The sequence below is a fragment of the Mesoplodon mirus genome (assembly GCF_964341445.2).
Source record: "Mesoplodon mirus genome assembly, chromosome: 4".
NCBI classification, from domain to species: Eukaryota; Metazoa; Chordata; class Mammalia; order Artiodactyla; family Ziphiidae; genus Mesoplodon; species Mesoplodon mirus.
The window spans coordinates 124,900,196-124,923,709 of record NC_138979.1 but is presented as its reverse complement, the minus strand read 5'-3'; the positions used below and the strand labels follow the sequence as shown (position 1 = coordinate 124,923,709).

General features: G+C 36.1%; 1 protein-coding gene across 1 annotated transcript in view; it reads left to right on the top strand.

Moving 5' to 3' along the window:
- BAZ1A (bromodomain adjacent to zinc finger domain 1A) overlaps positions 1-23,514 on the top strand; it is a 100,098-nt gene that overhangs the window by 49,621 nt on the left and 26,963 nt on the right. Inside the window, exons 7-18 of the mRNA XM_082618151.1 lie at positions 2,344-2,478; positions 3,287-3,383; positions 4,177-4,343; positions 6,271-6,366; positions 7,063-7,201; positions 8,510-8,656; positions 13,108-13,203; positions 13,321-13,545; positions 15,477-15,642; positions 15,875-15,988; positions 18,963-19,087; positions 21,684-22,280. Coding sequence (XP_082474277.1) covers positions 2,344-2,478; positions 3,287-3,383; positions 4,177-4,343; positions 6,271-6,366; positions 7,063-7,201; positions 8,510-8,656; positions 13,108-13,203; positions 13,321-13,545; positions 15,477-15,642; positions 15,875-15,988; positions 18,963-19,087; positions 21,684-22,280 — 2,104 coding nt within the window. The remainder of the gene's footprint in view (positions 1-2,343; positions 2,479-3,286; positions 3,384-4,176; positions 4,344-6,270; positions 6,367-7,062; positions 7,202-8,509; positions 8,657-13,107; positions 13,204-13,320; positions 13,546-15,476; positions 15,643-15,874; positions 15,989-18,962; positions 19,088-21,683; positions 22,281-23,514) is intronic.

Below are 23,514 nucleotides of genomic sequence, written 5' to 3'. Positions count from 1 at the left end.
TTGCACACACGCACACACACCCTCAAAACAACAAAGTCTGGGGACTTCCCTGGTGGTCCAGTGGTAAAGAATCCGTCTTCCAATGCAGGGGACGCGGGTGCTATCCCTGGTCGGGGAACTAAGATCCCACATACCGCAGGGCAACTTAAGCCCATGTGCCACAACTACTGAGCCTGTGTGCTCTGGAGTCCGCGAGCCACAACTAGAGAGCCTGTGCACCACAATGAAAGATTCTGCATGCCACAACTAAGACCCGATGCAGCCAAATAAATAAATAAATAAGTAAATAACAACAACAAAGTTTGATACCCTGTGTGTGAGTGTAGACTGTTGTTACGAGTACCTGCAAGAACACAAAGATGTGGTATTTTTGTTTATTGTGTGTGTTGTGTGTGTGAATGAGGACACCTTGGCAATTAATATATTAAAACCTATTCTGACCTCTTTTGGGCATGTATTTGAGAAGAAACCACCCATTCATACTTAAAGGGCAGTTCTCTACATTCACAGGTTATTTAAGTGGGATAGTAGATAGCCATCTTAATGGAATTTACTTTAATGTAAAATCTTAATGGACTCTAGATTTACTCTGCTGGCCAGAACTGATTGACTTTTAGGTGTTAAAAGCTATGTTCTAGGGCCTCCCTGGTGGCGCAGTGGTTGAGAGTCCGCCTGCCGATGCAGGGGATACGGGTTCGTGCCCCGGTCTGGGAGGATCCCATATGCCGCGGAGCGGCTGGGCCCGTGAGCCATGGCCGCTGGGCCTGCGCGTCCGGAGCCTGTGCTCCGCAATGGGGGAGGCCACAGCAGTGAGAGGCCCGCATACCGCAAAAAGAAAAAAAAAAAAAAAAAAAAAAAAGCTATGTTCTACCAAAAGTAAAAATATTATATAGAAAATTGAATTCCAAGTAGAAGCATTCCTATTTTGTTAATAACTTAAAATTTTGTATCATCACATTTTCTGTATTTCTGTAAATGGCATTTTTTTTTTTTTGGAGAGAAAGAAAGAGTGATGATCTTAGCCGTTAGACCAGAAGTAATCTTCAGAATTGCTTAATCAAAAATAAGAAGTTTAGGGACTTCTCTGGTTGTTCAGTGGTTAAGAATCCACCTTCCACTTCCCTAGTGGTGCAGTGGTTAAGAATCCGCCTGCCAATTCAGGGGACATGGGTTTGAGCCCTGGTCCGGGAAGATCCTACATGCCACGGAGCAACTAAGCCTGTGCACCACAACTACTGAAGCCCACGCGCCTAGAGCCCTGCTCTGCAGCAAGAGAGGCAACCGCAATAAGAAACCCACGCACCCCAACGAAGAGTAGCCCCCACTTGCCGCAACTAGAGAAAGCCCGCGTGCAGCAATGAAGACCCAATGCAGCAAAAAATAAATTTGTTTATTTATTTATTTATTTATTTATTTATTTTTAAAAAAAAAATCCGCCTTCCAATGCAGGGGACGCAGGTTCGATCCCTGGTCAGGGAACTAAGATCCCACATGCCGCAGGGCAACTAAGCCTGCACACTCTAGAGCCCACACGCCACAACTAGGGAGCCCGCGCTCTGGAGCCTGCGCACCCCAACTAAAGATCCTGCATGCCACACCGAAGATCCCGCGTGCCACACCTAAGACCTGATGCAGCCAATTAAATAAATAAACATTTTTAAAAAAGAAGAAGTTTAGAGTTGGACATGGATGAAAGGTGAACAAGTTCCAAATATGAAGTAATAGGAGAAAAACTCTTGATTTTAGCAAATTATCCTAGAACCACACCACTCATGGTAAAGATGAGGTTGACTTCTCCAAACTTAAATTTTGAGTTGAAACTTTATAGGAATTGATCAATATTTCTGCTTTTATCCAGACCAACTTTAAAATTTGATACATAAAGTATCTAAGTTATCACTCCAAACTGGGGGGGAAATCTAAATGTTCAGCAATTAGAAATGGCTAAGAATGTATTGATTTAATACAGTGGATTTTTAAATATTAAATATATGGATTATTTACACAGAAAATCTCATACAAAATTAGTCAAAAGCAAACAAAAACGATTATTGTATAAATGTAATTTTGAGATAGTTTTAGAATTCAGGAAACTGTTGAAGCATTCTTGAGTACTTTATGGTGAAGCAATCCTTTGAATTGTTGTTTTCTTTATGGTAAATCTGATTAATTATATAGTTTTTTAAAGGATCAAGAAATAAAATATATGTTACTGCATAATACACATAAAATTCTAATGGTTTTGACCTGGTCTTTAACAGTAATCATATGACATGTTAGAGCTTATCTATATATGGTTTACTAATGTGTTATTATTATACCCTGTGTCTTTTTTTAATGAAGGCATCATCTCTTTCAACATATAAAATAGCAGAACAAGATTTTTCTTATTTTTTCCCTGATGATCCACCCACATTTATCTTCAGTCTGGCTAACCGAAGAAGAGGGAGACCTCCCAAACGAGTATCTGTTAGTCAGGTAAGTAGAGAATAGATAAAAACTACATTGTAGTTCTTAATAAAACTAACTAAAATTAAGAGTGGGATTTGGCTCCCTTCACCTCTGTAGCCTGTAAGAAGGAACACATTCCTTCACACACAAAAAAGGTGGGTACTGTATGTTAATAACTGCTTAGCAGTGAGGCTTGTAGAAGTTTCAAGTGTGAATTAGACATGATTCTCATGCCACAGGGATTTTATACTGAAGTGGAAGCAAGCCTATAAGCAATCACTAAAATGTAAAGCAGAATGAAATACAGGGAATAAATTATGGAATTGAAATGTAAAGATCATTTAAAAGATATGAGATAATGACATCACAATTAAGCAGGCTAGAGACCTTAATCTCCCAAGAAATAGAGTAAAAATAAACTTTTGACATGTTTAATATTGGCTACAAAAATGTCTCTGACATGTCTTTTCTCTGTCTCTTTCTTATTTGACATCAACACCATCTAGTTTATAAAGTACCCTGGAAGATTTTTGTTTGTTTGTTTTTCTAATGCATATTTTTAAGGCTCCTCTTATATATTACTGGTTGTTTTTCATGGGAGGTTTTTGTACTAATTTGTAGAACTGTAAGATTAACTCATATTCTGTATGTTACTATGATTAGAGTTAATAAATGTTCAGTTATACTTTAGAATTAAACCTTAGTATAAAGTATAATTGAATTTTTTGTTTTTTATTTTTACTGTAAGAACAAAGCAGACCATCAGTTTACAACTTCAGTGGTTCTACAACTTTAGTTTTCTGGGTTTTTGTTTTTGGTTTGTTTTTTTTTTTAGGAGGACAGCATTGCTAATAAACAGACGGTTGCAGGTTATAGGAACAGAGCTACTAAAGAAAGAGACAAACTTTTGAAACAAGAAATGAAGTCACTGGGTGAGTTTTAATGTAAAGGATATACCAAAGATCTTGGCAAACAAAACAGGCTTAATAAATGTTAGTTCTCCAATTCCTTCACCTTCATTTGTTGTCTGCATTCTTAACACCTTTTTTCTCCCCAAAAACTGTTAGTTATAGGAAAGAATATTTCTCTGTGCCCAGGCAGGGGGTGTTTCTAAAATGGCATATTTCTGTTTTTGTTTTTCTTAAGCATAGTTTTTTCCCTCAGATTATAATTAATTTCTTTACTAAATGAGACCTCTGTTTATCTCTTAAAACAGTATTTCAGGGTATAACATATGCCCTGTTAAACTGACCTAATGCTAGATTAAGCACAACTTGGCAGTTTCTAGGGCTTTCAAACTGTTTTGGGCCATTTTTGTTTGATTTCTACAGCCTTATAAAACATTGCTTCCCAAATGTGACTGTACACAGGAATCACTTACAAATCTTACTAAAATGAAGATTCTAAATTAGTAGGCCTGGGTGGGAGAAGAGATTCTGCATTTGCAACAAGGTGATACCTTGCTGCTGGTCTTAGGACCACACTTTGAATAGCAGGGCTTTCAAAGGCAGGTATATATGTTTGTCCCACGCAGTAGTTTGTCTTAAACACAGCCAACTTGCTCTTCCCATTTTAATCACTTGCTGACTCCCTCCAGGAATTTACAACCCCTGGGAGTCTCTTGATCTCATTTAACCTTAAGATAGTTCAGGGATTCTTTTGTTACATTAAAAAAATGTGTTATTTTTTGTCTGTGTACCTTTCTAAGTTTGACCTTCTCCACAGCTTTTGAAAAGGCTAAACTAAAAAGAGAAAAAGCAGATGCCCTAGAGGCAAAGAAAAAAGAAAAGGAAGATAAAGAGAAAAAGAAGGAAGAATTGAAGAAAATTGTTGAAGAAGAGAGACTGAAGAAGAAAGAAGAAAAAGAGAGGCTTAAAATAGAAAGAGAAAAGGTATACTCAAGTATATTAGTTAAGCCTTCCACAGATAGTTAATAGTACTTTATATATTTAAATTCATGGTTAATTTTTCAAATGCTTTTATCACTTTCATTTACATTTATAGTTGTGCATAGAGCACTGATAAACAGTACTTGTTTATCTCTCTTTTGCTGTGGAAGATTTAATGAATGATTTAAGGTTCAACATATATGCACGCCTTTACACCTCAAAGCCTCTTCTAAAGTACAATTCTAAAGTTGATTTTCTTCATTATTTAGACTTCCATATTTAGGGAAGACAATATATGTAAAACTTTCAAAAGTAAAGTACATCGTTAGAAAAGTACAGTAAAATGCATGATTAATAAGAATTAGTGCAGTGTTCTTATTCTCCTTAAAGAATAAGGTATCTGTGATAATAGGTATTTCAGCAAATCTTTGATTATAATCTTCAGCGGTGGATATTCCTTAGAGAATTCTATAGCTGGTTTCTTCTAAAGTCAGTCATTGTCATTGGTTTCCTGGGATATTCACAAGTAGCCTAGGTGTTACACATTGTGCTCATTTAAATTGCATGTGTTTTCTTGAATTATTTCATATAGCCCCTTGGGTGGGAGTAGGGAGTGTCTGATACATGTTTACTCCAGAAAAATGTAGAAAACAAGGAAAAAAAACCACTTGTAATCTAAATGGTAACATTTAGAGATAGCATTAATACTTTGATTAATTTATTTCTAGTCTTCATTCTGGGCCTTAAAGAATAAGATCCAGTATTTATAATTTTGTATATATATTTTTTGTTTAACATTATAAACATCATCATGGTATTAAATAAACTAAATAAGTAAGGTGGAATTTTTAGTGACTGCATATAATCGTTAATCAAATAGGTATAGGTAAACGTTTAAAAATTTTTGCTCATAAATAATGATACTTTGTTCAAATTTATGAACAAAAGTCTTTCCTCTTTTTGGATTGTGTTTCTGGATAAATTTGTAGAACTGAAATAATAGGTCAAGGGTAAGAACATTTTAAAAACTTTCTGTACATGGTGGACATAGGTATTTGTTTGCCAGATGTACTTATGTATATTCACTTAGCAACAGTGAATGAAAATACCCATCTCATTACATCCTGCAAGAATTATTTGGGGGGAGGGGGAGCTTATTTCAGCAGACCGCTGGAAGCACAGTTAATAAGTTCTGTAACTAGTTGTTTCATGTTAAATTTGATAAGTGTATATCTGTTTACTTTCAGTGATACTAAATTTCAAAGAGAATATTAACATATATTAAACATATATATTATTACATACATTAACATATATTTATTGGAAATAATTATAATAAAATATTTTGTTTACATTTTGCTTTATTAGAGACTTTTTAGGGTCAGTATTTATCTTGCAGTTTCAAATACCAGAAACAAGAAGTAAGGGTTTCAAAAGACCAAGTGAGCGAAAAGTTCACCAATTGTATACTGTCCCCTCTGTGTGTCTCTAGGCAGTTAGTCAGGTTTAAATGAATCTTGAAAACAGATGTATTACAAATATAAGGGGAGGTTTTATTTTAGGTACTCTAATAACTTCTTACCTCTTTAGTTAAGATCTAATTGATTTAAAGTAGAGGGAGAGCTGCTATAGACAGGGTTGGATTGAATTAATATTTATCCAGGAGCTGCTATGTGTTGAACATTTTTTTGTCTTTGTAGCAGTTCTATCAGGCAGGCATTGTTTTCATCAGTGGTTTTAACACTTCAGTGTGCATCAGAATCACCAGAAGTGCTTATTAAAACATCAGTTGCTGGGTCCCAACCCCAGAGTTCATGGTTCAATAGGTCTAGGTAGGGCTCAAGTAATTGTATTTCTTACTAGTTCTGAGGTGATGCTGATGCTGCCTTATAAATTTCTTATAAGAATTTTTATTAACCTTTTATTTTAGGAAAGAGAGAAATTGCGTGAAGAAAAGAAAAAGTATATGGAATACTTAAAACAGTGGAGTAAACCTAGAGAAGATATGGAATGTGATGATCTTAAGGTATGAGCATGTTCTATGATGTTTCACACACCTGTGTAACAGAGGAAATAGCCAGTTAAGCAAATGCTTATATTTAGAGTCCAAAGTAACATTGTTAGTATTTTATAACAAGCTTTGATAATGATTCTTATTCTGTGGAAATAGTTGGTCATCTGTGCTATCCTTGGTAGTCCAGTAACCACCGGGGCCAGGCATACATTTAGTTTGACTGCTAGACAAAGATTCTGCTCATCTCTAGAAATAACCAAAGTATCCAAACCAAACTCGTTCATCTCAGTTTATAAGGAACCATTTCTAAGTCAGTAGATGATGGATTAATTCTGTTCCATATCCTAAGGAAAACACTGCATTGAAGATCATATTGCCATGGCTAGTGCCTTGACCTCAGAATCTAGGTTAGGAGTCCTTCTTAACTAGGAAAGGTAGTCAGAAGTATGGTTCAGCCTAAAGTTATGTTCTTAGTTTGATGAAGGAAAAAGTCCCTAGAGACCGTGATTTAGTAAAGCTGGAATAAAGCCACAGCATCTATAATTTTTAAAGTTCCAAAGGGGATTATGATAAACATCCAGTGTTGAGAACCACATGAAATAATTCTTTACATGAAATTATTCTTTTAGGTAATGAGTATATCATATCTATCTTTTACAATTTCCTGTACTTGGTTCAAATAGTTATATAAGTTGTTTAATCTTGCAGGAACTTCCAGAACCAACTCCAGTGAAAACTAGACTACCTCCTGAAATCTTTGGTGATGCTCTGATGGTTTTGGAGTTCCTTAATGCATTTGGGGAGCTTTTTGATCTTCAAGATGAGTTTCCTGAGGGAGTTACCCTAGGCAAGTGCTATTGCTGTGTTGCAGTTCGTGCTAAAATTAGTGGCTTAAAGGAACAAGTTATTCTCTCTCAGAGTTCTGTGGAGTCACTGGACCCAGCTGTCCAGTCCTTTCTTGGGAGTCCTTCATGTGATTACAGTCAGACAGTGGCTGGGACTGGAGTCATCTGAAGGCTCACCTGGCTAGATGTTCAAGATGGCTTCTTCACACACGTGCCTGATGCCTCGGTGCTCCTCCACATGGCGTCCCACTCCATCAGAGTAGCCTGCACTTCTTATGTGGCAGCTGAGTGCTCCAATAGTCTGGAAGCAGAAACTGCCAGTTTTCTTAAAGGCCAGGCCTGGAACTAGCAAGCCTTACTTCTGTCATATTTCATTAGTTAGGCCTGCTGGGATTCAAGGAGGCAAAGGAATAGACTCTACTTCTTGAGGGTGGCATGGTATGTAAGTGCAGGGAGGGGAGAAATTGACAGCCGTATTTGGAGACAAGTTATTGCCTAACTTTATGATTCTGTTTTGCCCCTGCACTTACATACTATTACTTTTTATTTACATCATTTATAAGAGCTAAATTAGTATGAGAGGGCTTTGGATCCCATTTTAGATTTTTAGCTGACCAATAGCAAAATAATTTTCTTAAGATCCAAATAAAGATTCTCAAAGACAGAATTATAATGCCACTCTTATTTTATTAAGAGTAAATTCTTCAGGAGGGCTTTCACATTCCCTCAGTTTTTCTTTATGAGCTAGGTGAAGCATGAATCATTGTGCCTTACAGATCAAGAAGGTCTAAACAATGCTGGTTTAGGTAAGAAGCTTAGGTTAGATGAATTAGATGAGAAACATTTATGACTTGAACACAATTTTAGGATTACACCTAATGATGATTACCTCTTATGTGCACTATTTGGTAAACAGTAATGTCCCACATAGCTCTTCAGAACAGTGGGACAACAATAACAAATCTTTGGCATTGTTATTCAAAGTAGAGTAAAATTATAATTTTTAATATATGCCTTAATTTGCGTCTCAAATTTAAACTTAGATGAAATACTGTATCGATCTACTGAGACTAATTTGGCTTTCTTTGAATGCAGTGATTTTGGCTTATGATTTTATTGTATTTTATTGTAATCATTATAAATTATTTTTGATTTTGGCTTGAATAATACTTGGCTCTACTTTGATAAATGGGCAGTTAAGAAAATAGTTACACAGGCTATTGTTGATTAAAATGTTTATTATTCCAATGGAGTTGTTTTTTCAGTACATGACCAGAACTTTAAATTCATTTTAAACATTTTATTCACAGAAGTGTTAGAGGAAGCTCTTGTAGGAAATGACAGTGAAGGCCCACTATGTGAATTGCTTTTTTTCTTCCTGACTGCCATCTTCCAGGCGATAGCTGAAGAAGAAGAGGAAGTAGCCAAAGAGCAAATAACTGATGCTGACACCAAAGGTCAGAATTCAGTGTTACTGCTTGCTGATAGTAGCTTTGTAGTGAAACTAATTTTTGATTAGTTAATTTTTAACTTTACTTGGCTTTTACAGTTATAAAATTACTTGATTTTTGAGTCATATACTAGCAACACATATCAGTTGTCTTAGAACAACTTTGTTTTAATGTATCCTGTTTCTGATGGCCTTAAAAATGCTGCAGCCCCCATCCCACCAATCTGTCTTGCTTTTTACTCCTTTAGATTTCTCCTGCTATTTAGGAGCATTACAGATTTAATTGACTAGTTTCTGTAATTCCAAGAAATTCTACTAAATAGCCCTAATTTTTTCCCCACCTAAGGAATTACTTCAATTGTTGTTATTAATACTTTAAATTGAAAATATTACCACTGATTTCATTTCCTATCTGACAATTTTTAGACCAGAGTTAAGTACAATTTAGTTTTTAAATTTCACTAATTGGTTTGAACTAGAAATTTTGCTCTTTAAATTCTATACAGTTAAGTATCTAGAGTCAGCGTGTGGTACATATTAATGTAGGAATAATTCTTGGGGAAACCCTTTTTTATTTTTAATACAGAGTAGAGTATGTTCACTGTTTTATTTAGGATTTACCTCAATCAGGAATTGTTAAGCATTTATATTTAAAGGTTGATTCAACTTCCTGAATAATGCTCTCTGTGAATTCTGCCACATATGAGATGGGACTATTAAACAATACTTTAGTGTATTCCATAAAAATTTACAATAAGAGATAACTATTTGGAGATATCTTGATAGCAGAATCTTGGTAGAAAAACAATGGGACATTCCTCCATTCAGATAGCATGGTTGGCCATAGATAATTTGAGCTAATTTCCTTTATGCCTGGTCGATGAAGCAATAGGATAATTATGAGTATGTAGCCAATGTCAGCTGCCTTTTGATTTTACAGGCTGAGTTCAAGCAAAATATATTCTCTAGCTTGAGTGCTAATCACCATAGGTCCCTTATCAAGGCCATTTTAGCAATGTGGTCCTCATTGTCACCTCAGATGATTTAGTCAATTAAATGAAACTCTACTAAAGGGAAGACAGAAGGGTACATCCATTTATAAAACATCTAAAGATTTTCTAATGACAAGTATGAGCACTAAAGATGGATTATCTAAGAGAGACAGTGTAACATATATTCATTCTTTTAGCCTTTAGGTTTTCTTAATGACCAGTAACATCACAGTGTTATTGACCAAATTCTGACCTTAATACAAGACATAAAGCTTTTTTTAATTCAGGATTTGAAGCGGGTGAATTTTGTAGTTTTGGAAATCCTGATGACAGACAGTGGAGTCAAAAGGAAATTGTATTGGAAAATCAGCTAAAGTAAAGGAAACAGGGCTTCCCTGGTGGCGCAGTGGTTGAGAGTCCGCCTGCCGATGCAGGGGACACGGGTTCGTGCCCCGGTCCGGGAAGATCCCACATGCCGCGGAGCGGCTGGGCCCGTGAGCCATGGCCGCTGAGCCTGCGCGTCCGGAGCCTGTGCTCCACAATGGGAGACGCCACAGCGGTGAGAGGCCCGCGTACCTCAAAAAAAAAATAAATAAATAAAAATAAAGTAAAGGAAACATATACGTAACTGTTGACGTTTATATTGCCGTTATATTTTCTATTCATGATTTGTTTGATCTGCAATTCTTATAGCTCTACTCCTATGCAGAACTGTCTGCAAATATAAAGTCTACCTCTGAATAAGTATTGACCATTAAATAAAGGCTTTAATGCTCCTTTTGAAACTATGTAAATGTTAGGGAGGGAGAGAAAAAAATACTCCAGGAATTTCACCCTTCTCTCACTTGCATATTATTATTGGCCACATTTTAAATGGTTATTTCAGTTTCATTAAGGGCCCTAGTCTGTTCCCCCGGATATTTTTCATATGTTCTCCCATCTCAGTAACAAAAAAGCTCCTCCATAGTCTTCCTGAAAGCAACTGAATAATCAAATGGGATTGAATATTCTTTTACTTCCTCTTTAGCAGGTCTTATTATGTACAGTGTTTCTTGCTATTTTTAGAAATTGGGAAATTGGGCAGAAGATAAAAGCATGAATTTATCTTAGTGATGAAAAAACTGAGATTCAGTGAGGTTATTTACTGAAGATCACAAAGATAGTAAGGGACCACAAACCTAGTAAGACACTATATATATATGCGTTGTTTCATTTAATCCTCATACCACCCTTGTGAGGAAGATGTAATTATTTTCTGCCTTTTACATATAAAGAAACATAGTCTTAAGGAGTTTAATTAACTTGCCCAAAGACTTTGGCTAATAAGAAAGTGACAGGATAAAAACTCAGGCACTCTGGCCTAGAGCCTCATAATGACTGTTATATTACCTTATTATTTGGCAAAGAAGTAATTATCTGTTTTCAGGAACATCTAATTTCTTTGGTCTTTGGTCTCCCTGTTTTTATATCAAATCTTGGAAATTTTGACCAGCAATTTTTTAACTCTTCTATTAAAAATATCAATTCCTCTCGTTAGTCTTACATCATGAACTTAAATGCCTTTCAAAGTACAGGAAACAGAGCATTCTCCTTATATAGAATAGTTTTGTGTATTTGCTGAGATGTTATTGTTTAGTGTTGAAATTGGGTGTACCTAATTCTAGATTATGATGGTGATAAATGTATCTGTTTCACATAGTCAAGCCATATACAGTTCAGCAATATTCTCTTGGTATGATGTACCTGAGTGACTGTCTCGGCAAATCCTAGAATGATATTTACAGTTTCTTGAGAGTGCAATTTGGTAGATAACTGAGTTAAAGAATACATATTTTAACATGTTAAACACAACTAAAAGTAAGCTGTCATTTTGTTGGTTGTCCATTTCCTAAGGCCTTTGTTCTAGGAAAATTATAACTTACTATAGATAAAATAGGTTGAATTGCTGCAAAGGAAGAGAACCAGTACACTTATACAGCTCTGTAACTAAGACTGTTGTTAATTTTAGACTGCCTGTATTAATTTTCAGTTTGTTTGGCTTTATATGTAAAATGAAAATTGAAAAAGTTTTAGGTCTAGTATTTCCCTAGTGAGGAAGAATATAATGTCGTCATTTTGACTAGATTCATGGCCTGGTAGGAATAACTTATGCATGTATGTAACATGTAGTCAGATAACTTCTCCTGTGTGGTAGTGTTTATGCTTTAAATGCCATGAAATTGTCAATGACTGTAATCAGACATAATCCCAGAGCCGCCTTTTTCCTTCAGTAAAGGACAGCACTTCTGTTCTCTAAGGTTCATTTTTTCAGCTTGTGAACTTTGGGGAGGGAATCATATAGTAGAAAGTTAAGGAACCACAGAACCAGGTTAGCCCAGTGATTTTCCAACTCTAATCCATGGAGCTCTACAAATTGTACAGGGATTCCTCTGTGCTACTGCAGCAGAGTTGGAAAAATGAATGGGCAGGATTGTCATCTCTATTCCCTACTTTAACAAGGGCATCTTTTATCTCTTTTATATTGTACTTCCAAGAAATACTTGAAGAATTTGAAAACTGCTGATCTAGACTTACCCCTGTAAGAAAAATGAAGCCAAATAAGTGACTGGTCTAAAGCCTACATAACTAGGAACTAGGGATTGGCAGAGTTAAGACTAGAATATACGTTATCTGACTCTTAGTCTGAAGCTGCGTCTGCTTTACTTTGGTATAACAGAAGGGCTTTTTATCAGCTTAAAGTTTTTTAATAGGTGACACTTTAATTTTATTATCTATGTAAGGAATAATTATATATTCTAATGGTTTAAATACATTTGTGCCAGTAGATTTGCTCTTTAGTCCTATTTGTAGGCTAAGTTTTCAAAGCTAAAGGAATTTACTTAGAAAATACAGGGATATCTTCCTATTGTTTCATGGATCGGTGAGTTTTCAAAATAAAAACAAGCAATTTAAATGAAGAGGATAAACCTCTGGTTAAGCGACAGCAGTTCTGTCTTTCAGTTCTTTTAGCTCTTCTTCTGTGCTGGTTTTGTGATGATTACAACTTATACTTTGTTATGATTCAATCTTAAAATATTTATATAAGATTTGGGTATCTTCAAATAGATTCTGATTTTCAAAGTAGACTTTTCTAAAGTTATGTTGAGCAAGAAGATTTGTTTTTCATTCTAAAGTGTATTTTACCTTTTTTTTTTAGAATGTGTATGTGCACCTTGTTGGTAACTTGGAAATTGTCTTCTCTCTGTTAAGTAAGGGAAAAATTAGTGTGTAGTGCACGTCTTAGGATTTATAGTTTTAGTTGGATACTAGGCAGAATGTGAAGGATGCTTGTTGTACCTAGCGTTGATTCTTTTGAGGTTCCTGAATGTTAAGCTGTTTGCTGTTTCTTTCATCATTTTAAAAAGGCATTATTCCCAAATATTCAAGATTTGATTTGCACTAGAATAAAGTATTTATTTCCTTAAAGATTTAACGGAGGCTTTGGATGAAGATGCAGACCCCACAAAATCTGCACTGTCTGCAGTTGCATCTTTGGCAGCTGCATGGCCGCAGTTGCACCAGGGTATGTGTAGGTTTTATTTTTTTTGTTTGCTTTTTTATTTTTATAAAGGTATATTTTACATTGCTGAGGACTTATTGTTTATATTCTAAATGACTATATCATTTTTAACAATTATAGGCTGCAGTTTGAAAAGCTTGGATCTTGATAGCTGCACACTTTCTGAAATCCTCAGACTACACATCTTAGCTTCAGGTGCTGATGTAACATCAGCAAATGCAAAGTACAGGTATCAAAAACGAGGAGGATTTGATGCTACAGATGATGCCTGTATGGAGCTTCGTTTGAGCAACCCCAGTCTAGTGAAGAAACTGTCAAGCACTTCAGTGTATGATTTGACACCAGGTAAACTTCGCAAGTTAGAATTTGTATAACCTGCCTACTTCCCACCCTCTTATCCTCTTACGCCCAGAAAACTTGGTAGCTGATGAGAAAATTTTAGGTGATATTCAGTTTTAAAAGAGAAGGAGAGGGATTTCCCTGGTGACGCAGTGGTTAAGAATCCACCTGCCAATGCAGGGGACACGGGTTCGAGCCCTGATCCGAGAAGATCCCACGTGCTGCGGAGCAACAAAGCCCGTGCGCCACAACTGCTGAGCCTGCGTGCCACAACTACTGAAGCCTGCGTACCTAGAGCCCGTACTCCACAACAAGAGAAGCCACCCCAATGAGAAGCCCACGCACCACAACAAAGAGTAGCTCCCGCTCGCTGCAACTAGAGAAAGCCCACGCACAGCAACAAAGACCCAACACAGCCAAAAATAAATAGATAAATTTATTTTTAAAAAAAGAGGAGAGGGCTTCCCTGGTGGCGCAGTGGTTGAGAGTCCGCCTGCTGATGCAGGGGACACGGATTCGTGCCCCAGTCCGGGAGGATCCCACATGCCGCGGAGCGGCTGGGCCCATGAGCCATGGCTGTGGGGCCTGCACGTCCGGAGCCTGTGCTCCGCAACGGGAGAGGCCACAAAAGTGAGAGGCCCGCGTGCCACAAGAGTGAGAGGCCCGCCTACCGCAAAAAAAAAAAAAAAAAAAAAAAGAGGAGAGAAAGCAGTCTTTAAAAAAAAATTGTTGGAATACAGTGATGTAAATTAACTACTGTTGTTATTCATATTAGCTTTAATTATTTATGATTTTTTCTTTTTCTATTTGGATTTTCTATTACTTTAAAAAAATTTATGGGGCCTTCCCTGGCAGTCCAGTGGTTAGGGCTCTGCGCTTCCACTGCGGGGGTCGTGGGTTCAATCCCTGGTTGAGGACGAGGATCCCACATGCTGCATGGTGAGGCCAAAAAAAAAAAACCAAACAAATTGTGGTTAGTTTATTACATCTACTAAGTTTAGAAGGATAAGTGAGAAGTAGCTAGCTTTCACTTTTACTTATTAGTATATCAGAAATTTAAGCTGTAGCTGCAAAATTCTAATATTCACTTGAGTGTTTGTGCCTCAATTTTACATATGAGGCACAATATGTAAAAATAAGATGAAGTTATTTTTCCCTTCCTTTTCTAAATAAAAAATTATAATGTACAAATATATAGAATTGAATTTAATATGCTTAATTAAGAGAACATATAATAAGAGTACCTATGGGGCTTCCCTGGTGGCGCAGTGGTTGAGAGTCTGCCTGCCGATGCAGGGGACACGGGTTCGTGCCCCAGTCCGGGAAGATCCCACATGCCGCGGAGCGGCTGGGCCCGTGAGCCATGGCCGCTGAGCCTGCACGTCCGGAGCCTGTGCTCCGCAATGGGAGAGGCCACAACAGTGAGAGGCCCGCATACCGCAAAAAAAAAAAAAAAAAAAAAAAAAAAAAAAGAGTACCTAATTCCTAAGATTCATATAGTTTAAAAAAAATTTTATTGAGATATAGTTGATCTAACATTCATATAATTTTTATAATTTATAGTAGTGTTTTTGTGCAGTCTTTTCAGAGTAGCAACTTGTGTATTGCCTTTTTTAAAATTCATATGGTTATAACTTAGTTTTGATTTGAACTTCATACGAGCCTGAAAATTAAAACTTGAAAATTAATTCTTTGCAATTAGAAAATTTTTCATGTCTGTTTAATTAGTATATAAGGTAGTAATTAGTATTTGAAATGCCTTGTCTATCACATAACTGTTAATTGGATTCAAAGTTGCTTTTTTTCCATACATGCCACTGGCATGTTTGATCTTAAGAAACTTTCCCTGGTCTTTATTAAACATTTTCACATTGAGCCACAAATTAAAATTTTTCTTGTCATTGATAATCCAGAAGTTATTTACCAATTTTTGACAGGAGAAAAAATGAAGATACTTCATGCTCTCTGTGGGAAACTACTGACCCTAGTTTCTACTAGGGATTTCATTGAAGATTATGTTGACATATTACGACAGGCAAAGCAGGAGTTTCGGGAGTTAAAAGCAGAACAACATCGAAAAGAGAGGGAAGAAGCAGCTGCTAGGTAAGAAATAATTATAGTCAGTTGTGCTAATGAAAGCTGTTTATTTCTTTGCATCTGAAACCATGTTGGGCTGCAGTGTGGCATTGGCTCACACTGAGAGGTTATGAATAGATTAACTGCTTTATGGTTTTGTGATAACATTTGGAGCATTTTCTATAATTTTATGATTAAAGGCAAGATACTAAAAGTTAAAAGTATCAGATAGACTATAATATTTTATTTTAACTTTCAGAATTCGTAAAAGGAAAGAAGAAAAACTTAAGGAGCAAGAACAAAAAATGAAGGAGAAACAAGAAAAACTAAAGGAAGATGAGCAAAGAAATTCAGTTGCAGATATATCTATTGGGTATGGTTTGAATCACACTGCTTATCTGGATCACATAAAGAATAAAAATCAGCACCTTAAACTCTAAAATGCTTTCAGGATTTTTAGAAAACATAAAATAGTGTCAGCAAGCCTATGAAATTTACATAGACAGTCCTCAGATATACATGTGTTATGTTTAAAAAGAAAAAAAAAGCACTTCCAGGGAATCTAGAACTCATTTTCTCACAGAATTAATGTTATACATTATAGTTCCCAGAAAACTTTCAATAGGCTATTGTTACCCAGTTTCTAGCATTACTAGTAGGATCTCTCCACTCCACCACCATCATCACAGTCGTACACTGTGTTTACGGAGCTCCTTCAAGCCTTTTGAGGAATAGAGGTGAGACTGGAACTTTTGGTAGAAGGTGTAAGGAGAGGATGTCAGCACCTTAAATAATTTAATGACTGCCTAAGCATTTCATTGTATTTCAGCATATTAGGGATGAAGATTGGCTGTGAAGACAAGTCAGAATTTTTCCCATACTGTAGATGGCAAATCATATTCAAATTTAGCAGAAATAACCATTTTTAAATAAAATCTGCCAAGGAAGTTCTAAAAATCTCAGTATTCCAAATTTAGTGTATTGACTTTTGATTATACTTTCATGTAGAAATACCTATTACATCTTAAGATCATAGGTCACAACTTGCATCAGTTGTATTTTATATGGCCATCAGTAATACTTTAAGGAATTTATTTGGATACCTTAAGAAAGTTAATAGATATGACACCTAAAGTACAAGCAACCAAAGAAAAAATAGATAGACTTCACCAAATTTGAAAACTTTTGTGCTTCAAAGAACACTATCAAGAAAGTAAAAATAGCAACCCAGAGAATGGGAGAAAATTTTTGCAAATCATATATCTGATGATGGTCTGACGTCCAGAATATATAAAGAGCTCATACAACTCGACAGTAAAAAGACAGCCCAATTTTAAAAATGGGCAAAGGATTTTAATGGACATTTCTCCAAAGAAGATATACATGAAGCACATAAAAAGATGCTCAACATCATTAGTCATTAGGGAAACGTATATCAAAACCACAATGAGATACTACTTCACGCTTACTAGGATGGCTGTAATTCAACTGAGGGACAGTAACATATGTTGGTGAGAATATGAAAGAATTAGAACTCTCATACATTGCTCACAGGGATGTGTAAAATGGTGTGGCTGCTTTGGATAAGTTTGGCAGTTCATCAAACAATTTAAACCATATGTTACCATGTGACCAGCAGTTCCACTCCTAGGTATATACCCAAGAGAATTAAGAACATACATTCACTTAAAAATGCATACACAAAAGTTCATAGCAGTGTTATTCTTAATAGCCAAAAAATGGTAACAACCCAAATGTCTATCAGTGGATGAATAGATAAACAAAATGATATATTCTTTCTGTGGTATATCCATATAGCAGAATGTTATTCAGCAATAAAAGGAATGGAATTCTGATACATGCTACAACATGGATGAACACATTATGCTAAGTGAAAGAAGCTAGTCACAAAAGGCCTTGTATTATATGATTCCATTTATAGGAAAAGTCCAGAATAGGCAAATCCATAGCAGAAAGTAGATGAGTGGTTACCAGGGGCATTGGGGGAAGAGGAAATGAAAATGGCTATGTGGTTTTTCTTTTGGGATGGTGAAAATGTTCTGGAATTAGATAGAGGCAATGATAATATAACCTTGTTAATATTACTAAAAACCACTGAATTGTACACTTTAAAATGGTGATTTTTATGGTACGTGAATTATATCTCAATTTTTTTTACATTTTGTAAACTTTTTCCAATTATATTGAGATGTAATTGACATAAAATATTGTATTCATTTAAGGTGTACAAAACAATGATTTGATAAATGCATATATTGTGAAATGATTACCATAATTTCATTAATATTCATCACCTCACATAGTTACAAATTTTTTTTCCTTGTGATATCTCAAATTATTAAAAAGGGAAAATAGGCATGTTACAGATCCCACCACTTCATATTTTTTGTACTCATCTAGCCTCACTCGTTTACATTATCTCTCTGGTTCCTGAATACATTTGAGTTTACAAAACTGTCTTTGAATGTAGAACATAAATGGTAGAATTAACTCAGGTTTCATACAACTTTAGTTTTGATTTGGACAATATAGTGGATTAGATAAAACATATTGTGTTCATTCTTCCTACTTATTATATCTGAAGTTTGTCTGCTTCTCTCCTCCACTGTTTGTCTGTTTATCTCCTTTATACTCTGAGCCACCATCACCTCCCAGCCAGCTACCTGGACTATTACAATGACCTCTTTACTGGTCTCCCCTCATCTACTTTCTCTCTCAGATGATTTTCCACATAGCAGCGAAAGTGCCTTCTAATCATGTCATTTCCCTTTCCTAAACTCGTCCACTTTTTTCCCATTACTTTTTTTTCCCCATTGCTTTTTGAATGATGCCTTACAAGGCCCAGTATGACCTAGCCCTGCTTTTTCTCATTCATATCTTGAATTACTTCTTTTTTGTTTACACCTTCTCAAAATTATAAGCTCCTTCCTTTTCCCTTGAGCTCAGTGCCTTAGGATGTTATCCCCTTTGCTAGAAATGAAGATTTCTTCTTACCTGCCCCCTTACCCCTCCCCAGTCTCCATAGTCTCGCAGTTTAAATGTCACTTCTTTAAGCAAGCCTCTCTTGACCCCTGAGACTAGATTTGGTTCTCCTGGAAACGCTTTCATAGCATTTTGAACTTCTCCTTTTTTAGTATTTATTACATATTTTAATTTTACAATGATTTATATAATTATCTGTTTTCTCTGCAAGACTGTAAACTCTGTGTTATCTCGTTCACTACTTCCTAAGCATAATGCCTGGCACTTCATACACAGGCAATAAATATTTCATGAATGGAATTATATATTCATTAATGAATATAATTTTTGTTTTCATCCTTAAGGGAAGAAGAAAGGGAAGATTTTGATACTAGCACTGAGAGCAAAGAAATAGAGCAAAAGGAACAAGATCAAGACACAGTTACTGAGGATGAAGATGACCCAGGATCACATAAAAGAAGTAGAAGGGGTAATACAGAATTTCTTAAGGGCATTCTTGCTTGTTTTTAATTGATAAGGCATTTTATTAATTCACTATTCTGAAATATATATTAGATTGCTTCCGTTTGAGATTCCAAGGTGTGTTTGTTGAGTTTTCATATTTACTACTTTATATTGACCAAATAGAAATTTTAATTCTATAACATACTCATTCGACATGCATTGAATGCCTCTTAGTTGCTAGAGGTACAAGAGATCAGTAATGCTTGTAATTGGTGTCATATTGATGGGAATGGATATCTCTGCTGCCTTAAAATAATTTCATAAATTGCTGGATCAAAGGAAATACATTTTTTTGAAAGCTTGGTACAAATTACTTCTGAGGATCTCTAACCGTCTTCATTTGATAAATATTAAAGGAGATCCTTAAGTTTATTCTGTGCCTCTAATTTGGCTGGTATCTTTTTTTTTTTTTTTTTTGCTTTATTTTCTAAATGGTTATTGTAAGTAGACAGAAAATCTCTTGTATCATGGAGGCTGTACTGTCTGATTACAATGCAATTGATTTAGAAATCCAAAGCAAATAAACCTCATATTATTAGAGTTTAAAACAAACTTCCAAGTAATGGGTCAAAGGAGAAACCCTAATGGAAATTAGAAAATATTTAAAACCAATTAATACTGCATATTAACACTTGTTGGATACAGTCCCTCCACTTAAAGGAAAATTTATATAGCTTTAATACAAATTAGGAAAGAAGAAAGGCAAATTGAGCTAGGCATTCATTTAAGAAGTTAGAGGTAGAAACTGGAATAATCTCCCCAAATATAAGGAAACAGTAGATATGAGTAGAAATTAATAGAAGATAAAACTGCAGTAGAGAAGAACAACAAAGCCAAAAGTTTGTTCTTTGAAAAAGACACAGACTGGATAAACCTTTGTTGAAATTGATTTGGGGGGTGGTCACAATAAAAAATTAGGACTAAAAATGGAAGCAACATAACTACAGATGGAGCAGAAATTTAAAGATAAGGGGATAACATAACAATTTTATAGCAGTAAATTTGAAAATAGAGGCCAAAAAGGAGCAAAATCCTAGAAAAGTGCAAATTATAAAAATGGATTAAAGAAAATTAAAAATGTGAATCGTACTAAACCATTAAAGATCTTGAATTCGTATTAAAAGCCTTCCTATAAGGAAAACATCAGTCCTAGGCAACTTTATGGTGAATTCTGCCAAATTTTAAAGAAGCAGATAATTCCAATCTTACACAAACTCTTTCAGGCAAAGGAAATAGAAAGAAGAAACACTCCCCAACCATTTAAGCAATATGACAATGACTGAAACAAGAGAGGAGTCTAATTCTTCAACACAGCATAAAAGTCTAGGCAGGTCACCAGGAATCCAGGCTCCTTCTGTCTTGTTGGTACTGTCATCCTTAGGGTTTTGCTGCCATCCTCATGTTCCAAAATGATTTATCACCTTGTCTCCATTCTACCTAGTTGGAAGAGGGAAAGAAGAAAAAGAGGCATAACCCAGAGGTTACATATAATGCTTCTGCTCCCACGTCTTTGACCAGTAGTTTCTAATGTAACCATGTTTACTAGGGAAAGAGGGTCTGGGAAATGTTGTCCTTCTTTTGGATTGCTAGGTGCCTAATAATTAAGGGTTCTGTTACCTTAAACAAAGGTTAGTAAGCTATAGCCCATTGGCCAAATCTGCCCTGCCCCCTGTTTTAATATTACCCATGAGCTAAAAAGAGTTTTTACAGTTTTAAATAGTTGAAAAAATTTTATGAAGAATGATATTTTATGACATGAAAATTACATGAAATTCAGACTCAGTGACCATAAATAAAGTTTTATTGAATATAGCCATGCTCATTCATTTACATATTGTCTATGGCTGCTTTCATGCTACAGTGGCAGAGTTGAGTAGCTGTGACAAAAACCATATGACCCACACAGCCTAAAATATTTACTAGCTAGCCCTTTACAAAAGTAGTTTGCTAACTCCTGCCTTAGAGGAAGGACTGAATGTATGTTGCAAAATAACTAACAGACTGTGCCCACACTCTCCACTATGGAGATGGAAGATTTTTGTGTGTCCCTTTATATTTAAGTGTGTCAGTTTCTTATTAATATAGTATATTAGTCTATTCATGCTGCCATAACAAAATATTACAGACTGGGTGGCTTAAACAACAAATTTATTTCATCAAAGTTCTGGAGGCTGGAAGTACGATCAAGGTGCCATCAGGGTTGATTTCTGGTGAGGCCTCTCTCAGCTGGTGATAGCACCTTCTCACTGTGTCCTCACATGACCTTTCCTCTGTGCCCACAAGTGGAGAGGGAGCTTTGGTCTCTTCCTTAAAGACACCAGTCCTGTCAGATTAGGGCCCTGCCCTTATGATCTCATTTAACCTTAATCACCTCGTTAAAGGCCCTGTCTCCAAATTCAGTCACATTGGGGTTTAGAACTTCAGCCTATGAATTGGGGGTATGGGGGGTGGCGCATACAGTTTAGTCTAAAATATATAGTAACTTGGGGTAGCTTGTATCATATTTTTCTAATGAAAATTTAAAGTATGATGATGGTGATCAAAGGTTGTTTCGATTATAGGGAAAAGGGGACAAAATGGATTTAAAGAATGTACAAGGCAAGAAGAGGTCAACTGTGTAACAAGAGAGCCTCTTACTGCTGATGAGGAAGAAGCTTTAAAACAGGAACACCAACGAAAAGAGAAAGAGCTCTTAGAAAAAATCCAAAGTGCCATAGCATGCACCAATATCTTTCCCTTGGGCCGCGACCGCATGTATAGGCGGTATTGGATTTTCCCTTCTATTCCTGGATTGTTTATTGAAGAGGATTATTCTGGTCTCACTGAAGACATGCTGTTGCCTAGACCTTCATCATGTCAGGATAATGTACAGCCTCAAGATCCTCAGGTATCCACTAAAACTGGGGATTCTTTGATGTCTGAATCTACCTCCAGCGTTGACCAAGGTCCGTGTGATGATTCTATGCAGCTGCCAAAACCAGTGCATAAGCCAAATCGGTGGTGCTTTTACAGTTCTTGTGAACAGCTGGACCAGCTTATTGAAGCTCTTAATTCTAGAGGACATAGAGAAAGTGCCTTAAAAGAAACTTTGTTGCAAGAGAAACGCAGAATATGTGCACAGCTAGCCCGTTTTTCTGAAGAGAAGTTTCATTTTTCAGGTAAATTTTCAATGGAACCTATTTCCTTTATTTTTCTTTCCCAATAATCTCTGGCTCAGGATTAAACATTTTTCAAACTATTAGAGCTGTGTTTAAAACAACTTCTCTTTCATTTGGACTATGCTCTCAGTTCCTAAGTTAGGGAAAATTTGCCAGTTAGAGAAATAAGGTTTTCTAGATTCCACTGGCTTCCATTTGGATTATGAGAAACACAGCTGACAATGTGAGAAGTTATGTACTCTTCCTGATCTCATTCCTTGATCAGTAGATTGAATACCTGAGGCACTAAGGTTACCAACGGTTTTTGAGATCTAATAGTGAGTTCGCTCACTAAAGGTTTTGGCTGAGGGTCCAGGGAAAGGTTCCATTAGTGATCACGCCTTTGAAGATGGGCTGCAAGGACAGATCAGGTAGCAATATTTCTTATTTGATGGCTGGTCTATTGATGACAGATAAGAGAAAGCAGTAAGGCATTTTTAGGTGTAAATGAAATTTTCTAGGTAGAGAACTCTTAAATTTAGGGTCATATTATTACCATGACTACTTTAATTCTCTTCAGGATTAAAAACTGTTGATCACAATTCTTTTTTTTTTTTTTTTTTTTTTTTTTTTTTTTTCTTTTTGCGGTATGCGGGCCTCTCACTGCTGTGGCCTCTCCCGTTGCGGAGCACAGGCTCCGGATGCGCAGGCCCAGCGGCCATGGCTCACGGGCCCAGCCGCTCCGCGGCATATGGGATCCTCCCAGACCGGGGCACGAACCCGTATCCCCTGCATCGGCAGGCGGACTCTCAACCACTGCGCCACCAGGGAGGCCCGATCACAATTCTTTAACAGCTTTAAAGCTGAGATTTTAATTCATAACACTGTACAATTCACCCATTTAAAATGTACAATTCAGTGGTTTTTTTGTATATTCTTAGATATGTGCAACCATCACACAGTCAATTTTAGAACATTTTCATCATCTCAGAAAGAAATCCCATACCGTTTAGCTGCCACCCCTGTAGACCTAAGCAACCACAAATCTATTTTCTGTCACTGTAAGTTTCCTTGTTTGAATATTTTATATGACTGGTATCATATAGTATATGGTCTTTTGTGATTGACTTCTTTCACTTAGCATAATGTTTTCAAGGTTCATTTAAGTTGTACTTCATTCCTTTTTATGGCCAATTAATGTTCATTGTATACTACATTTTACTTTTCCATATGTTAGTTGATGGACATTTCTGTT